The sequence below is a fragment of the Labrus bergylta genome, chromosome 12, assembly GCF_963930695.1.
Source record: "Labrus bergylta chromosome 12, fLabBer1.1, whole genome shotgun sequence".
Lineage (NCBI taxonomy): Eukaryota > Metazoa > Chordata > Actinopteri > Labriformes > Labridae > Labrus > Labrus bergylta.
The window spans coordinates 15,033,990-15,048,323 of NC_089206.1; the positions used below are offsets into that span (position 1 = coordinate 15,033,990).

Consider the following 14,334-nt stretch of genomic DNA (forward strand, 5'->3'; position numbering starts at 1 on the left):
TAAAGTAGTTCGAATGACTTTGTAAAGTTAAAACATTCAAATTCTACTTTCAAACACATGCAGTAGTGATACCATACATGTGAAAATCTAATATTCTTAAAGGGGTCATTTTAATATTTTGAGTACATCAAGCTGTATTATTATATCACATTAAAATGTGACATTGCTCAATCAGAAGAGACCACTCCTCTAAGCGCACTGAGGCACATTCATCAGTGAGGAGAGGATTTTCACTCCCTGATTCAATACAGATGGCCTCTCTCAGTGGAGTGCACGCCTGTTGTTGTGTGCGTGTGCACAGAGACGCGCGTGCGTGTTTGCATATAAAAAGCATCTGTTCAATTCTTTTTTTGGGATGTATAAAGCCAAGAGCTGGAGGCAGGAACAATATCTCAACAGCAAACCCAAGATTATGTTGGACTGCTGTGGAATTCATCCTACCTGCAAAGAAACCTGCTTCATCAAACTTAAAAGCGTCTCCGTCTTCACTGGTCTTCAGTGATGGCTGAATGGAGCTGGGTGGTCTACACGGTACTCGAAGTGCTGATTGCTGTGACCTGTTGCCTTGGCAATGTGTTGGTGGTGTGTGCGGTGTGTGTTGGCATCAGGGATTTCCTCCACGAGCCAACTTTTTGCTTCCTGGTGTCCCTTGCGGTAGCTGACCTGCTTGTGGGCGTGGCCGCTGTGCCCCTGGCTGTGCTATTGGACGGCTGGGTGAGCCTGACCCCTGACCTCTGCCTACTACTCAGCTGCGTCGTGCTCGTGCTGACTCAGGCCTCGGTGCTCTCACTGCTTGCTATCGCTGTGGACAGATACCTACGCCTTCACACCCCGCTCAGGTGAGGCACACATACTGAAACGCTGCTCCACAGGTAGAGGAGCTTTGCTGTCTAACATGCTTCCCTCATGATTTGTAGATACAAAGCCTTGGCTACGCAGAAGCATACATGGATTGCAGTTTCTCTGTGTTGGACTCTTTCCTGTCTCCTGGGATTCACCCCTCTGTTTGGCTGGAACAACTCCTCCTCCAAAGCACCTGGCTCCACCAATTCCTCTTCCCTCTCTTCTCCTCCCTGCAACTTCCTCTCAGTAATCTCCCTCCCCTTTATGGTCTACTTTAACTTCCTGGGATGTGTAATGGCACCCCTGCTGGTCATGACCCTCCTCTACACTCGAATCTTCTGGAGTCTGCAGGGCCGTCTTAAGGAGAGCTGTGCCCAGGCTCAGGCCTCTCTGCTCAGGGAGAAGAGGCTAGCCTGCTCGCTGGCTCTGGTTCTCATTTTGTTTGCTGTCTGCTGGATTCCTCTGCACCTGATGAACTGTCTGCTGCTGTTTCAAGGTCCTCAAGCTGTGACACAGGAGACACTCTATGCAGGCAGGTCTTTTCCTCTTTCACATGTGTTTGCAAGTGTTTTCTTCATGTATCAGGCACTAATGGATCAAAAATACTCACCAACAGTTATCATGAGAACTAATTAGCGAATGCATTTCCAGGTATTCTCCTATCTCATGCCAACTCAGCAGTCAACCCTGTGGTCTACGCCTATCGCATCCCAAAGATCCAGCAGGCCTACAATCAAATATGGAGGCACTTCCTTGTGAACATAAACAGTTTAAATGGGGATAAACAGGTTTGTCGACCAAGAACAAGCAGCCAGGCCAATCACACGGAGACGTGTGCATCGAGAGAGCAGAGCTAACAACAAAGGACGAAAGTGTTATTTTAAGTCCAATGTGGTTGAGTTCATGGGACTTGTTTTTATAAAGAGTTTTTTTTTTTTAAAGAAACAACAGAAAACATAGATATAACTGTGTTAAAAAGTCTTTATTACAAATGACCAGCTGAGAAGAATATAGGCAGCGGAGTTTTTTAAAATGTCAGACTCCAAATTGCAGTGTTCTGTTTGAATGAAACTTTAACTTTAAATACTTTAAATTTAGTCCGCCATTGCATTCAGTTGTCCCTTGTCTGCAAACTTCATCTAATCAAAGCTGTATCATGAGTCTCCATTAGAGGGTGCTCTAAACTAACAGACTTATTAGCTGCTGTTGTACACAAACCAAGATGACAAAATGACATTAGGAGAGCAACAATTTCAGGATGTCAGTCATTTATTGTTGGACAAATTTGAGACAAGTGTGACTTTATTCGGATGTCCACATTTTAAATGCATTACTACATTTCTGCTTCTACGATTAAAGGTGAAACCCGGCCATGAGAGCGTGTCGAACATTCATGAGTGTTCAGTGAGCTCCTCCGGGAAGGCAATAGACTGTATAGTTATCACCTGAGCAGGTTGCTATCCCACCCACCAAACTATACAACCTACTACCTCACCCTGAGAGAGCCCAAAACAAACACGCCACACGTTCACATCCATTTGGTGAACAAGACGTCCTTATTTCGCTGCTCTAGAATTGAAAAAAGAACAAACAACAATTCTTGTCAGAGCGGATTATGTTGATGGCTGCAAGCGTATGCTTTGATTGGACAGCATGTTGCCTGATTGGAGACGACAGTCGGCGAGCAGCTGACTTTGCTGTCTCCTTGGGAAAGACAGTAGATTGTATAGTTATCTCAAAGAGGTTACACAACCCCACAACTATTCAATCTACTACCTCAGCCCCAAGGACAGCATCCACGTTGCTTCAGCACCAAAGATCCACAAAGGTAACGCTCCTGTAACGGTACAAAGAAAGAGACAGAGAGGGTTATCTTACTTAGATATTTGATTCTGTGAAATACAGGCAAGATAAACTGGGTAGGACTGTACATTTTGATGTTTATCCTTGTGTTGTATTTATATATATATATATATCGTGTTTCAATTCAATCCCAGAAAAAAAAGGAGTGTGTTCGTACTTCTCAGCTAAGTCTGTGTCATATTCTTTGATTTTCGTTCCTGGAAATGGTTCAAAATCACGACTTATGTCTCAAAAGCCGCTCGTCCTTTACTGCCAAGATTTTGAGAAAATGTATCATTTCTTAACAATAGAGGACTGTCTGAGATTTTGCATATTGGCACATCCTCACCGATCAACCGAGCTTTTTTTTTTTTTTTTTTTTTTTGGTGCGGCGCTGAATGTCTTTCTAAAACCTGTTCCATGAAGAAGAAGAAAAAAATCAAAGACAAATAATTTAACGGTAAGCAGACATTGGAAAGTGAGAGCGCTAATGTGTGAAAGCCCAACAAACAACTCACTGGCTTCCTGAGACTCTGGCATGTGATCGAAAGAGGGGAGAAAAAAAAAAAAAAAAGAGCTGCTCGACTCTGTGCCAGGAATTCGTTTCCGTTTTTGCCAAAATCTGAGCTCATTCCAGTGGGCTATTCCTGTGTAGGCTGGCTGCTGCTTCTCAGACGGAGGTACACACACAGATGCCTGCAAATATGGCTTCAACCAGCTGCCTCTGATTGAATACAAGGCTGGTATTCTGCCCCCCAAAACACAACAAGGAAACACAAAATGGCGTCTCGTACATCCGCCATTTTAGGTCTGCCTAAAGCACTATAGGGTCTACCTTTTAGTGTTTTCTTTCCCAGGTCTTACTTTTCCAGGATTCCGTGTGCTCCATTGTGAGGTATGGAGAATCAATCCTGTGCCAAGAGCAGAGATGAAGCCAGCAGACCCAGACTACTCACGAACTGTCACGAGTACAAGTGAGATAGCACTCACAATGGATATCGGACAGCCGAAAGTTCACCGAGACAAAGATCCATCCCTTCAGCATTTTTACATTCCTGTGATTGTCTTGCTCTATTAAAAGCTTGGGCTTAAAGTTTAATCATTTAACATTGCACTTTTTATTTCAGGGCAAAACAGAATTGTTTGTTTTCGATGCTTTTTTTCCCCTCCAAACTGTTGCGTTAAAAGAAAATTGGGATGTGCCAGCAGGTCAACATGGCAGCAGTCGAAGGGTTAACGAGAACCAGACTGAATACCATACCCGGGCCTCAGATACACAGGGTTAGGAGTTGAACTGCTTGCATAAATTAGAATACAGCCTCATCCCCAGAGACTTGGTTCAGACCGGCCTATAGTTAGCATGCAGTAGACCCCGCTAGTCTGATTACTGAACACCAGACAGACAGACATGGGGGGGTGGGGGGGGGGGGGTGTTGGCATGACGCCCGACTCTTCCTCTGTGCCAGTGACAGATCCACAAGCTCTGTTTGGTCGCCAAGAAACGTTTACTGACTAGAGGGCAAGGGGAGCAGACTTAAAGCGATATGACACAGTTTACTGAGGGAATCGGGTCAAATTGATAAAGATTTAACAGGAAATCTGCGCCTGGCCCGCCATGACAAAAAAAAAAAAAGAAAAGCTTGAAACATTGAATTGCTTATGAGGAGGACTCTGCTGTTATGTTTCAAAAACGCCAAGACCGAACATGATCAGTTATGTGAGCTCTATTGGGGGCTGTTGTCTGTGATTATGGAGTTGGGCGATAGCGACTAAAAGGGCCACCCCTTGGCACGGCTGGGTCCAATCATTTTCATTTTCAACAACTTCCAAATTAATCAGAGGCCCTTGTGAAAAGATGACAAACAACAAACAATCTTTTTAGCTCCTCACAATCCCTGTCTGTGAATCTGTCACATGTGGACTATACTTGTATGGCAGTAAATTCATATTAATAGCATACAAGGGGCGCCGGTGGGTTAGTGGTTAGATAATGCGCCCCACGTACAGAGGCTGTAGTCCTCGAGTCAGGCGGCCTGGGTTTGAATCTGACCTGTGTCTCCTTTCCCGCATGTCATTCCAAACTCTCTCTCACCAATTTCCAACTCTATCCACTGCCCTGTCTCTCTATAAAGTCAGAAAATGCCCCAAAATAAATCTGAAAAAAATAATAAAACAGGATACTAAAAATAAGCCACGAGACAGACCTTGTCCTCTGTTGCCCTCTGTTCACGCTGCTATGCAGTGCACAGTCAGGATATGTTTTTCTGGAAACAATTTCCTGTTTAAGTGTGTTAATCTTCCTTTGAGTGAAGGTTGCACATGTTTTTTTAAGGTTTTCCATAGCCCTACGCCAGTTGTACTGTCACACTTGTATTTTATCCCTTTCAATAAGTGTGGAACATATCTTCATAAACAGCAGGTATAGAGCACATGTCACATTCAAGGTAACAATTAGTTTAAATGAATTCATTTTTATAGAAGTGCCACAACAATAGAGCCTGTTACCTATCAATTATTTAACCTATTGTTCATTTTTGTGGATGTAATTCAAAGAACAAAAGGTCAATAAGCTTTGTTTACGCAAAATATTTTTACCACTTTGTCACACTGACCTGCAAAACTCAACAAAATGACCAAAACGCGCCATCTTTCACAAATCAAAACCAGTGCAAGACTATCATGAAAACAATGCAACCCTAAGCTTCATTTTCTTTGTTGCTAAAGGACACAGGATTCGCCTGAATTTTTTTCACAAACAACATAAAACGCAGAAATTAATCAGCAAATCCCCAAAACACACACACAGCACACTCAGTTGCCAACAAAACTCCTCAGAATTGGATCAGATTTTCACAGGAAGCAGAGGCAGGGAAATACCTATTGGATTTCCTGGTCCCTTGGTCCGCGAGACAGGATGAATGCTTGGCAGACACAACGTACGGGGCACCAGACAAATGGTACAGGTTCTTGTGTGTTTCTCCTTCTCTCTCTCTCTCTCTCTCTCTCTCCCCCTGAGCTTTGTGCCAAGAATGGGCAGTGTCTGTGTGCCAGGAAGAATTTCAATGAGGGAGGAAGGAGGTGGTGATGGTGGGCAAGGAGGAGGAGCGGTGGGGGACCTGGAGTTGGCAGGGGAAGTATGCCACACAATAAACGGCAGAATGCAGAATTCCCACAGTTAAAAAGAGGCAAACGGATGTCTTGCCTTACACGTGTCCTGTCTTAATCTAGAGAAAATGTGTGCCCGGGCATCTGGAAGATACAAAAAAAAAAGAGGACTGATCCTCAACGGAGAGCAAGAGCGATTTTATCGTACCTGCTGCTTTTTTCATCCTCCCCACTCCCTGAGGAATGTCTGATTCCAACATTAAAGGACGAAGGACGGGTGCGCTGAGCCTCTTCCGTGCCCACTTGGCAAGGTGCCCGCTCTGATGTTCTGTATATCCTCATTAACCAAGCGCAAACACACAAGGCTCATGCGAACACTTATGCATGTATACAGAAACACACTTCCATATGCATGTGCTTAGACAAAACCAACGCAGACACAACACAGAACAGTTGGCTGACCTCCTGTACAAGAAAGGAGCTCATTCCATCTGATCCTGATAGACTTAATTAAATAGAATGCTTACCATGAACTCCTCTGTTGTGCAAGCTAGTGGGCTACACATATACATATGCGTGACTCGCAGGCATTACAGCTAGGTAAACCTGTCAGGCAGCATGTTTGATGAAAAGATAGCATGACCCAGATAAGGGAGGAATATAAGGGAGCTATTGTGTGACTCACAGTAGCCCACAATCATTTTAACCCTAAAGTTAAACAGACGTTGGCCCAAGTATAAATATTAAATATTAAAAAAAAAAAGTGGCAGGGAGCTCAGACGTATTCCATTTTTTAAAAACTATTCTCTTTAGATTCATATCCATCACTTAGGATTTTTAAAACATCAAAAATGCATGGAAGCAATATGTATGTAGGTTGCCTTTCCAAGAGATTGCATTTAAACTGAAAAAGAACATTTAAAATCAGGCCATGTGAAATTCTAAAATCTCTGAATGAAGGAAAATACACTAAAGGTTTCTGTCCTCCTCTTCATTTACTCTCTCTGTCCCCCCTCTCCTCCTTTCCACTTGTCTTTGCTTTTGCTAATGTGCTGATGAGCTGTGTGGTTACCATGGTTTCGAATGTTTCTGATAGCTCAGATGCCTTGCCTGGCATGTTGCTACACGCCCACATGTTACAGCGTTCACTTGTGCCACACAGCGCGGGGCTGTACACAAACGAGCACATGCACACACACATGCAGATACACAAACAGAGTGTGCGTGCAGGAGTGCAAAGTGCTGTCTGTCAGGACAGAGCAGCTGCTGCTTCCTGCATGAGAGGAGAAACTTCCTGTTGCCTCGCTGCAAACCGCGGCCGGTCAGCCAAGATATCAGCCAATCAGCTCTGTTGAGGCTGTATGCAGGAAGTTAGCATGACTGCCTCTAGGAGAAAAACTCAGAAACATTATGAGGCAACACGATAAGTTCATCTGAGGATAAGAGAGGGGCGGGGAAAAGAGCTCTCCCACTCCTATCTCTCTTTCTGTCTCTGTAACCCTTGTTCTCTCTCGTTTTCTACGGCTTCTTTCTTAATATTTCTGTCCTCATTAGTGTTGCATGACAATATACTTAAAGTAAGGTTCTTTCGCTTCTTTTTTCTTTTTAAATTAGAAGCCCTTGAATGTGACTGCAGAGCAACTGGAAAGACAGATGCTGATGCAGAGAGTACACCTACAAACTGTGAGGGGTATGTTGAAAGGGTCTGCCCTTCCACACTGCTTTTTTAAACACGTGGCACGAAGGCGCCATCTTAACACCGACCTGTATTTAGATCAATATAAAAATTAGCAGCCCAGACTGATTTCTTACTCAATAATCAATGTGCGTATAGCTCATCAAATTAATCGTTAGTTTTAGAAGTAATATGAAATGGGGTCTGAACCAGTTATCACATCCTGTTTTATCTCGTTTATTTTTTATATCTGTTTGATGGAATTCTGGCGACTGGAATGAGATCGTAATGACAAAATGCCCTTTAAATGAATAGTATGCTTGTTTACTTGCAGCAGAGTAAGATCGACTTTAATCAGACAAACACGTCTGTTTATGTTTAAATATTTTTTTTCCCTTTTTGAAATGACATAGAACTACTGTAGAGCACGGGAAAACAATTGTGATTCGTGCTGTGCAATCTGCCCGTTTTCTTTACATCACCTGACCTGACCTCAGTTTCATTTCTGCATCAGTTTCCTCTGAAGTGCAAAGTATCATATTCACCCTAGCCTTTGGCATGGTGTGACAAGACAAAAAACCGCAGAATTGCACCTTTAACGACCTGTCACACCTCTTGATCATTGATCACACACACACTGACACGCTTGATCGTGTGAAACAACAGCCGCCTATCTGTGCTCTTACAGGGGCACAAAGTGCAAACATTCGACGAAAGGGGAAGGAGGAGCAAACAACATTGCCCTTTTATTAGCTATAATGCGTGATAACAGAACCGGACTGTCTCTCGTGTCTGGTTTAAGCAGCTCTTCGACACTGTTCGGAAGCAAAACTGGCACTGACCTCGACACAACAGCCAGCTCTCTGGCTCTGTCGACCCTCTGAGGTCAGAAAGAAGCCTTGAAGGCCTTTCGTTCCTCCTGCAAGCCTACAAAAAGACACCTGTTCAAAACAAAATGCCACAGAAAGACTGTTCACCACCCTGTCAGACCCTGCTGTCCTGAAGCAGAGACGGGGAGAGGAAGAGGGCGACAGAGACAGAGAAAAAAAAGAGTTACTGGAGGCAAGAGAAAGGAGATGGTCAGCAGGGATTCGAGGAGTCCCTCAAAGCTGGAGAAAAGTTTCTCCTGCTATATCTATTGAGCCAAAATGGCGGCGAGCGGAGTGCAGCGTGGCAACAAACGACGATAGACACATTTACAGGATGAAGACCATGATGGAGGACAGAGGAAGAGGGCGAGAGGAACCCGAGGAGAAAGATTATAGGGCAGTGAAAACGACTTGGAAGAGGTGTCGCAGGATAAAAAAGAAAAATACCTGGAGCTTGAACATGAGCGGCGGGCTGGGCCGGAGGACTGGAGGAGAAGAGGGCCGTGATGGCGGGAAGAAGGGAAAAGAGAGGAGTAGAGCACACCCTCTGAGTGCTACACCCCTTTCCCACAATCCCCTCCTACTGGCGTGAGTGCGTCTGTCGGCACACAGGGGTGACAGAGGGACGTCTGCTCACACTCAGCCCTACAGGATGCACACAAGCCGAGATATGAAACACACTGTGCACAGCAGAAACGAGAAGAGCTACACAACAGACTCAGAACAGACTCACATTACTTGCAGATGCGTATGACAAAAAAAAAAAAAAAAAAAAAAAAAAAACCACAGAGACACGCAGAGAGAGGACACTTTAAAACACGAGCACACATATAATCAATTCGCCAGCCTTTGGATCGCCCTCTGCTCTGCCCTGTGCTGTGTTTGCCTCGGTCTGCCTGCCCACTTTGGCACTGCTGCCAAGAGGGAAGGGGAGGAAAAGGGAGGGGGGGGGGGGGGGGCATCAGGGGAGTGTAGAGACATAGAAAAGAGGAAGGGAGGAACAGGCTGTAGCGAGAGAGGCGGAACAGAGAGAGGAGGAGTCAGAGAAAAGGAGTTAAGACACAGAAAGAAAAGAGAAGAAGTGTAAACTGTCACGGTGACACAGAACAGTGTCACAGTCTGATTCCACACTAATTCTGTAACATCCAAAATGAAACTCTCACCTCGTACTTCTACTATCCTGCAACTGAGACACTGCGAGAGACATAAGTAAATCCAAAACACTTCTGCCATATTGTTCCGTCTCACCATATTTTTTTTTTTTTACAGTAGGTCAGAAAAGCGAGCTTGCAATTTGGACTCAACTCTGATGGACTTATGTTCTCTCGCTCTTGAAGGGGTTAAAGTTTCTTTCGACATCTCAATTCTGCCTCCTTTTCTCCGCGTCGCCCTTTATCCCTCTGTCAATTCATGCTCTCACTCTATCAGGGGATGATATCTGCCCTCCTCGGTGGGAGGGGTTTGGAGACTTCAGCTAAATGAATCAATGAGCGAGGAGGGTGGACATTTCAGAGAATGTCACTTTTTTTTTCACCCCCCCCCCCCCCCTCCGGTCATTGGCATCTTTCCCAGGTCTCCCTCTGCTTTCTCACACCAGCAAGACAGTTGGACAGCAATGCAGATCTTGGATCAGCGAGCTGTCGCCTCTAGATGACCTCAATCATTAGAAGAGAAAACATAAATCCATCTGTTCATAAATGGCCGACCTTCTCTATAGCCCACTTGGGGGCCAATCACTGGCGTTTGAGCGGGTATCCCAAGTCGAGCCAGCCAATCGGAGCTCACTCCTGAGCTGACGTAATTTTCAAATAAAAAAAAACAGGAATGATGTTCACCCTTACAGAGCAAAACAAAATAGTTTATCTCTTTTTTAAACTTACATCAAAAACTTGAAGACAAAATCAAAGCTTGTTCTTTCTTTGGGGATTGAAAAAGTCAGTTCCTCGTCGAAGCTGCTGTAATACCTGAGTTATTGAGCACACATTTCTTGAGGGCTCTCCCGGTCTTCGAACTCTCACCGCGGAGACCAAACAGACCACAAAAGTCCAGCTTCCCTGCTTAAACTCCACGTGAATCTGTTCTCGAAGTTAGGACAATGGACGCACACACACACACACACACACACACACACACACACACACACACACACACACATTCATACTGTACATACACACAAACACACATGTGGTGCGAACAATCCGGTTCTTCCATGGAGGCTCACATTCAGCCAGCAGGTTGGACAGCCCCTAAAATCTGACGTCACGTCTCCTTTGTTGTTTATGCATTTATTTCTCTCCTCAGCTGAACTCTCTGAACCCAAAGTCTCTCTCCCCCCACTCCCCCCCCTCCTCCTCCTCTCTCGTCCTGTCCTCCAGCCCTACACTTACCCCCTGCCACCAAAGGCGGGCAAATACAGTATGGCTTTAAAAAGGAATAAGAAAAGACAGAGAGACAGACAGACACAGAGAGGAGAAAGAGAGGGAGAAAGGGGGGGAAAAAAAAAGCTTTAGACGTCTCTCTCACTTTTTCTTTTGCTCCTTTTCTTCTTTGATCGCTCCCTGTGTCTCTTCCTGCTTGGCTTGTAAAAGTTTCAGCTGCACGGCGGGCCGGCCTCTTTTGGCAGCCGTCCAACTCTTGACGCTCCTGTCCCCTTGCAAGAGAGAGAGAGAGAGAGAGAGAGAGAGAGAGAGAGAGAGAGAGAGAGGGAGGACAAATATAGTCACACAGCTAGACTGTTCCGTACAGTTGTAGAGGCAGACGTCCTCTAAATGCACGGCAACCATATTCATTTCCTACCAAAATACACAGGAAGAGAGAAGTTAGTGACCTTTCTTCAGCATTCAAAATAAGCAACAGTGAAGGGTTTTAAAGTGTCATGTCAAACACGAGCTTATGATTGCTGGAGATGTTGTGGATCGTTTAAAAAATGCCTCTGACATAGATGCAATGTTATTTTTGCCTTTAACCGAGTGTGACGACTTATCTGATAGCAGTGTTTTGCTGCTCACACCCAGTTCACACAGGGACACTCTTCTCCTGGTATCAATAACATGAGCATCTCAGTTTCTTGAGATTTGATACACTTCACATTGATAAACATATAGCTATGGTGGCCTTGGTTTTACACATATCTACACATGTAAACATACAGACTAAAGACATGCTTTAAGTACTGTATGTTCAGTTTTTCTCAAAGGTTTTATTTCATCCATTTTCCTGAATATAACGTAAATGATATGCATTTTTGATCACCCTGTCTCAACCAGTCTTCTAAATAATAAAGTGGTGTATTTCCTTATTGCAATACTCTGAATGAATAATAAAGGTAATCAGGGCCAGTTTATGAGCTACATTTTGTGAAAGAATGGTAAAGTAACAGGGGATAAAATAACCCAAGAAATGTATGCTCAGTGGATAAAAAATAACAGTAATCTGATTTACGACAACAAAACAGGCCACAGTAGTATTTCCATTGAGTTATTAATAAACTGCAGATTACCAAAATATGTTTCAATTATGATTTCTTGAGAACAATGAAGACACACTGTAAGACATTTTGCAGTTTTTGTTCAGAAATTGTGTCAAGCACTTGATAAATTATCCTTTTTTTTAACTCACTAATTCCTATATTAAAAAAAAAGAAAAAAAAAAGTGGTTTCATAATATGTAAACAGCTGGTGCACATTTGATTTCAGAGTTCAGTCACACCTGTAAGTGTCTAAATGTCCTGCACTGTTTATTATAACATTTATAGAATATGGTTTTAAACTACTAGCTTAAAGCCAATAACTGTTAGCTAACCCCTAGCATAAACGCTTTTAACTTGTGTTTTTAAATAATTTTATCAGGGGTTTTTTTTATTTTTTTTATCTCAACTGGAATACAAAGTTTAAAATGTGTTAGAGTTACTTAAATGCCAAAGTAAAAAAAACTAAAAGTACAATAAAACAAAAATAACAGTCTACTTACTCACGTGACAGAGATGGTGTGCATTCAACAGGCGCGCTAGTGTGGCAGTCTGTATTTAACATACAGGTTATGTTCATATAGGCCTAACAGTGTAAACATTTAGGCCCTACACCTATGAATATTTTCATTTGTTGGTGATAAGAAAGATTGATGCAGGGCTTGCTTTTTCTGATTCGATCATGAACAGAGAACAGAGATTAAACGAGACTTGGCTGGATCAAGGCTCACCTGAACAATTTATAACTTTAACTATTACAGTTTTGATATTTTAAATCCACTGAAACCAAACATATGCCTACAAATAGATGTAGTAGCCCTACATACAAGTCATGATAGATAAGTCCACTGGGACTGGCTCTGATTCTCTTTCATGAAGAGTTTTTTTACTGTAAGATGAGACGCACCATCTAGTGGCTGACTTCTTTAAATGCATTTTGTGTGCATCATGCCTTTATTCTTACACAACACACACCTTTATCATTTCTGTCTATACCTGTTATAGGTTCTGTATCAGCTTTAATTATCTGTGTTAATTTCAAATAAAGGATACCAGAAAGTTTTAACAATATAGCCTGTGTATGTAGCTTTATTTGTATTCAGTTGCTTCCAACATATTGCGAGGGACGGCCTTACTTAGGCTATTGTATTTTAACAGGACAACGACAAAAAATAAAGGAGTTGACCTGACTGACAGTGAATTAAAAAATTACACTTTTTGTCTTCTATGTACCAAACAGAAAATGATTTAACCTGATCGCCCGTGTTGTTGCAGGCTAAATTGGGAAGGGAGAAGGTGTAGCATATGCCAAACAGAAACCATCCCTGTCATACAACATTACCTAAACATCAGTATGGTGACGTTCATCACAAGAGTTCATCTTGTTTTGTTTTTGCATATTTCAAATGCATACTAGAATACAGTAAAACTATTGTTGTTTTATATCTTAATCTAACTAACAGCTTCTTCTGATATGTCCTGAGCACATATACAGAGCTTAAACAAATTGATTGACAAAAAGCTTGCTTTTTGGCTGTAAATGTGAATTTTATTCATTAACTAGTGCCATGCCTTGGCCTTTGAAATACCCATGGCCCTGGTAATACTGCCCTCTAGTGGCTGTATGCAAGCAAGAACAAGCCCAGATTTCTGCTTCTGTTCCATACAAGTCCTATGACTTTTGACCTGGCTAGTTTGATTGTGCCACTTTCATATATTATTTATTTTCATTTAATTCAATCAATTGGACATTTAATAAATGTAAGAAGATGTGGATAGGACATGCATGTCATAAAAATAAAAGGTGGGCGGTGTATGAAATGTTCTGCTTTAAACTTCACCGATCAGTATTGATCTGACTCCAGCTGCTGAAAATAGGAGAAGCCCTGCAAAGTTGCTGATCGGATGCCAGCACTTAATCTCTACTTTTAAACAGAAGCTTATTGTCAGAAGTTAAGGGGCCTGTTAAGAATAAGAGGGTTTAAGCCCCTTGTCCGTCTCGTGGTTTTTCTCTCAGAGGCCGATCTCTCCTTTTACAATAGAATTACTGTTGGTAATGTCAGCTGCATGAGTAGAGCCTTTCTTCCAATTACTCTCACCTTGTCTATGTGAGGGGAGGGTGAGACTGTAGGTGATGTAAATCATTAACCACAGCTGAAACAAGTCTATTTGAGTCCCTGACTAGCTTTGACAGCCCTTTCCCCGGTGTTCCAGCACATCACTATGAGTCGTGTGTGTCATGATTATAGATGACTTCATCACAGAAAGTAAAAAAGAAAATCTATACTTCCCATTAACTTGCAACCAGCAGAACATAACTCTCCGTGTTTATAAGTGTAGTGCATTGCTTTAGGGTTTGTAGTAAGTCATTCATTCATACTACAAGGTTAAAGCAGCATACTGTAAATAAACTATCTTTGGCAGAGACACTGTTTTCGCATGTTTGCACACATAGATGTCCCCAGATACCCGAGACATGCAATAGACATTACCTTTGCCATTGCCAGAATAACTAGTGATAAGGAAAAAAAGTG

General features: G+C 42.8%; 1 protein-coding gene and 1 long non-coding RNA gene across 2 annotated transcripts; one reads left to right on the plus strand and one right to left on the minus strand.

Annotated features, from left to right (window-relative positions):
* Positions 1 to 370: 370 nt before the first annotated feature.
* On the plus strand, positions 371 to 1,966 carry LOC109984874 (adenosine receptor A3-like). The gene is made up of 3 exons (XM_020635028.3): positions 371 to 839; positions 918 to 1,375; positions 1,495 to 1,966. Exons 1-3 carry the CDS (start codon positions 502 to 504, stop codon positions 1,698 to 1,700), a joined length of 1,002 nt encoding a protein of 333 aa, XP_020490684.1. The 5' UTR covers positions 371 to 501; the 3' UTR covers positions 1,701 to 1,966.
* Positions 1,967 to 2,094: 128 nt separating this feature from the next.
* LOC109984925 (uncharacterized) lies at positions 2,095 to 10,530 on the minus strand. The gene is made up of 3 exons (XR_010667565.1): positions 10,215 to 10,530; positions 8,782 to 8,979; positions 2,095 to 2,680 (listed from the first exon to the last, which is right to left on the minus strand). It is a non-coding gene; the product is annotated as an uncharacterized lncRNA (long non-coding RNA).
* Between the last annotated feature and the right edge of the window lie 3,804 nt (positions 10,531 to 14,334).

What these genes read in the sequence shown, in the direction of transcription:
- LOC109984874 (XM_020635028.3), top strand. Translation starts at nt 502, where the DNA reads ATGGCTGAATGGAGCTGGGTGGTCTACACGGTACTCGAAGTGCTGATT. An exon ending in CGCCTTCACACCCCGCTCAG is followed by an intron (nt 840 to 917) that starts GTGAGGCACACA and finishes CATGATTTGTAG; the next exon opens with ATACAAAGCCTTGGCTACGC. An exon ending in ACAGGAGACACTCTATGCAG is followed by an intron (nt 1,376 to 1,494) that starts GCAGGTCTTTTC and finishes ATGCATTTCCAG; the next exon opens with GTATTCTCCTATCTCATGCC.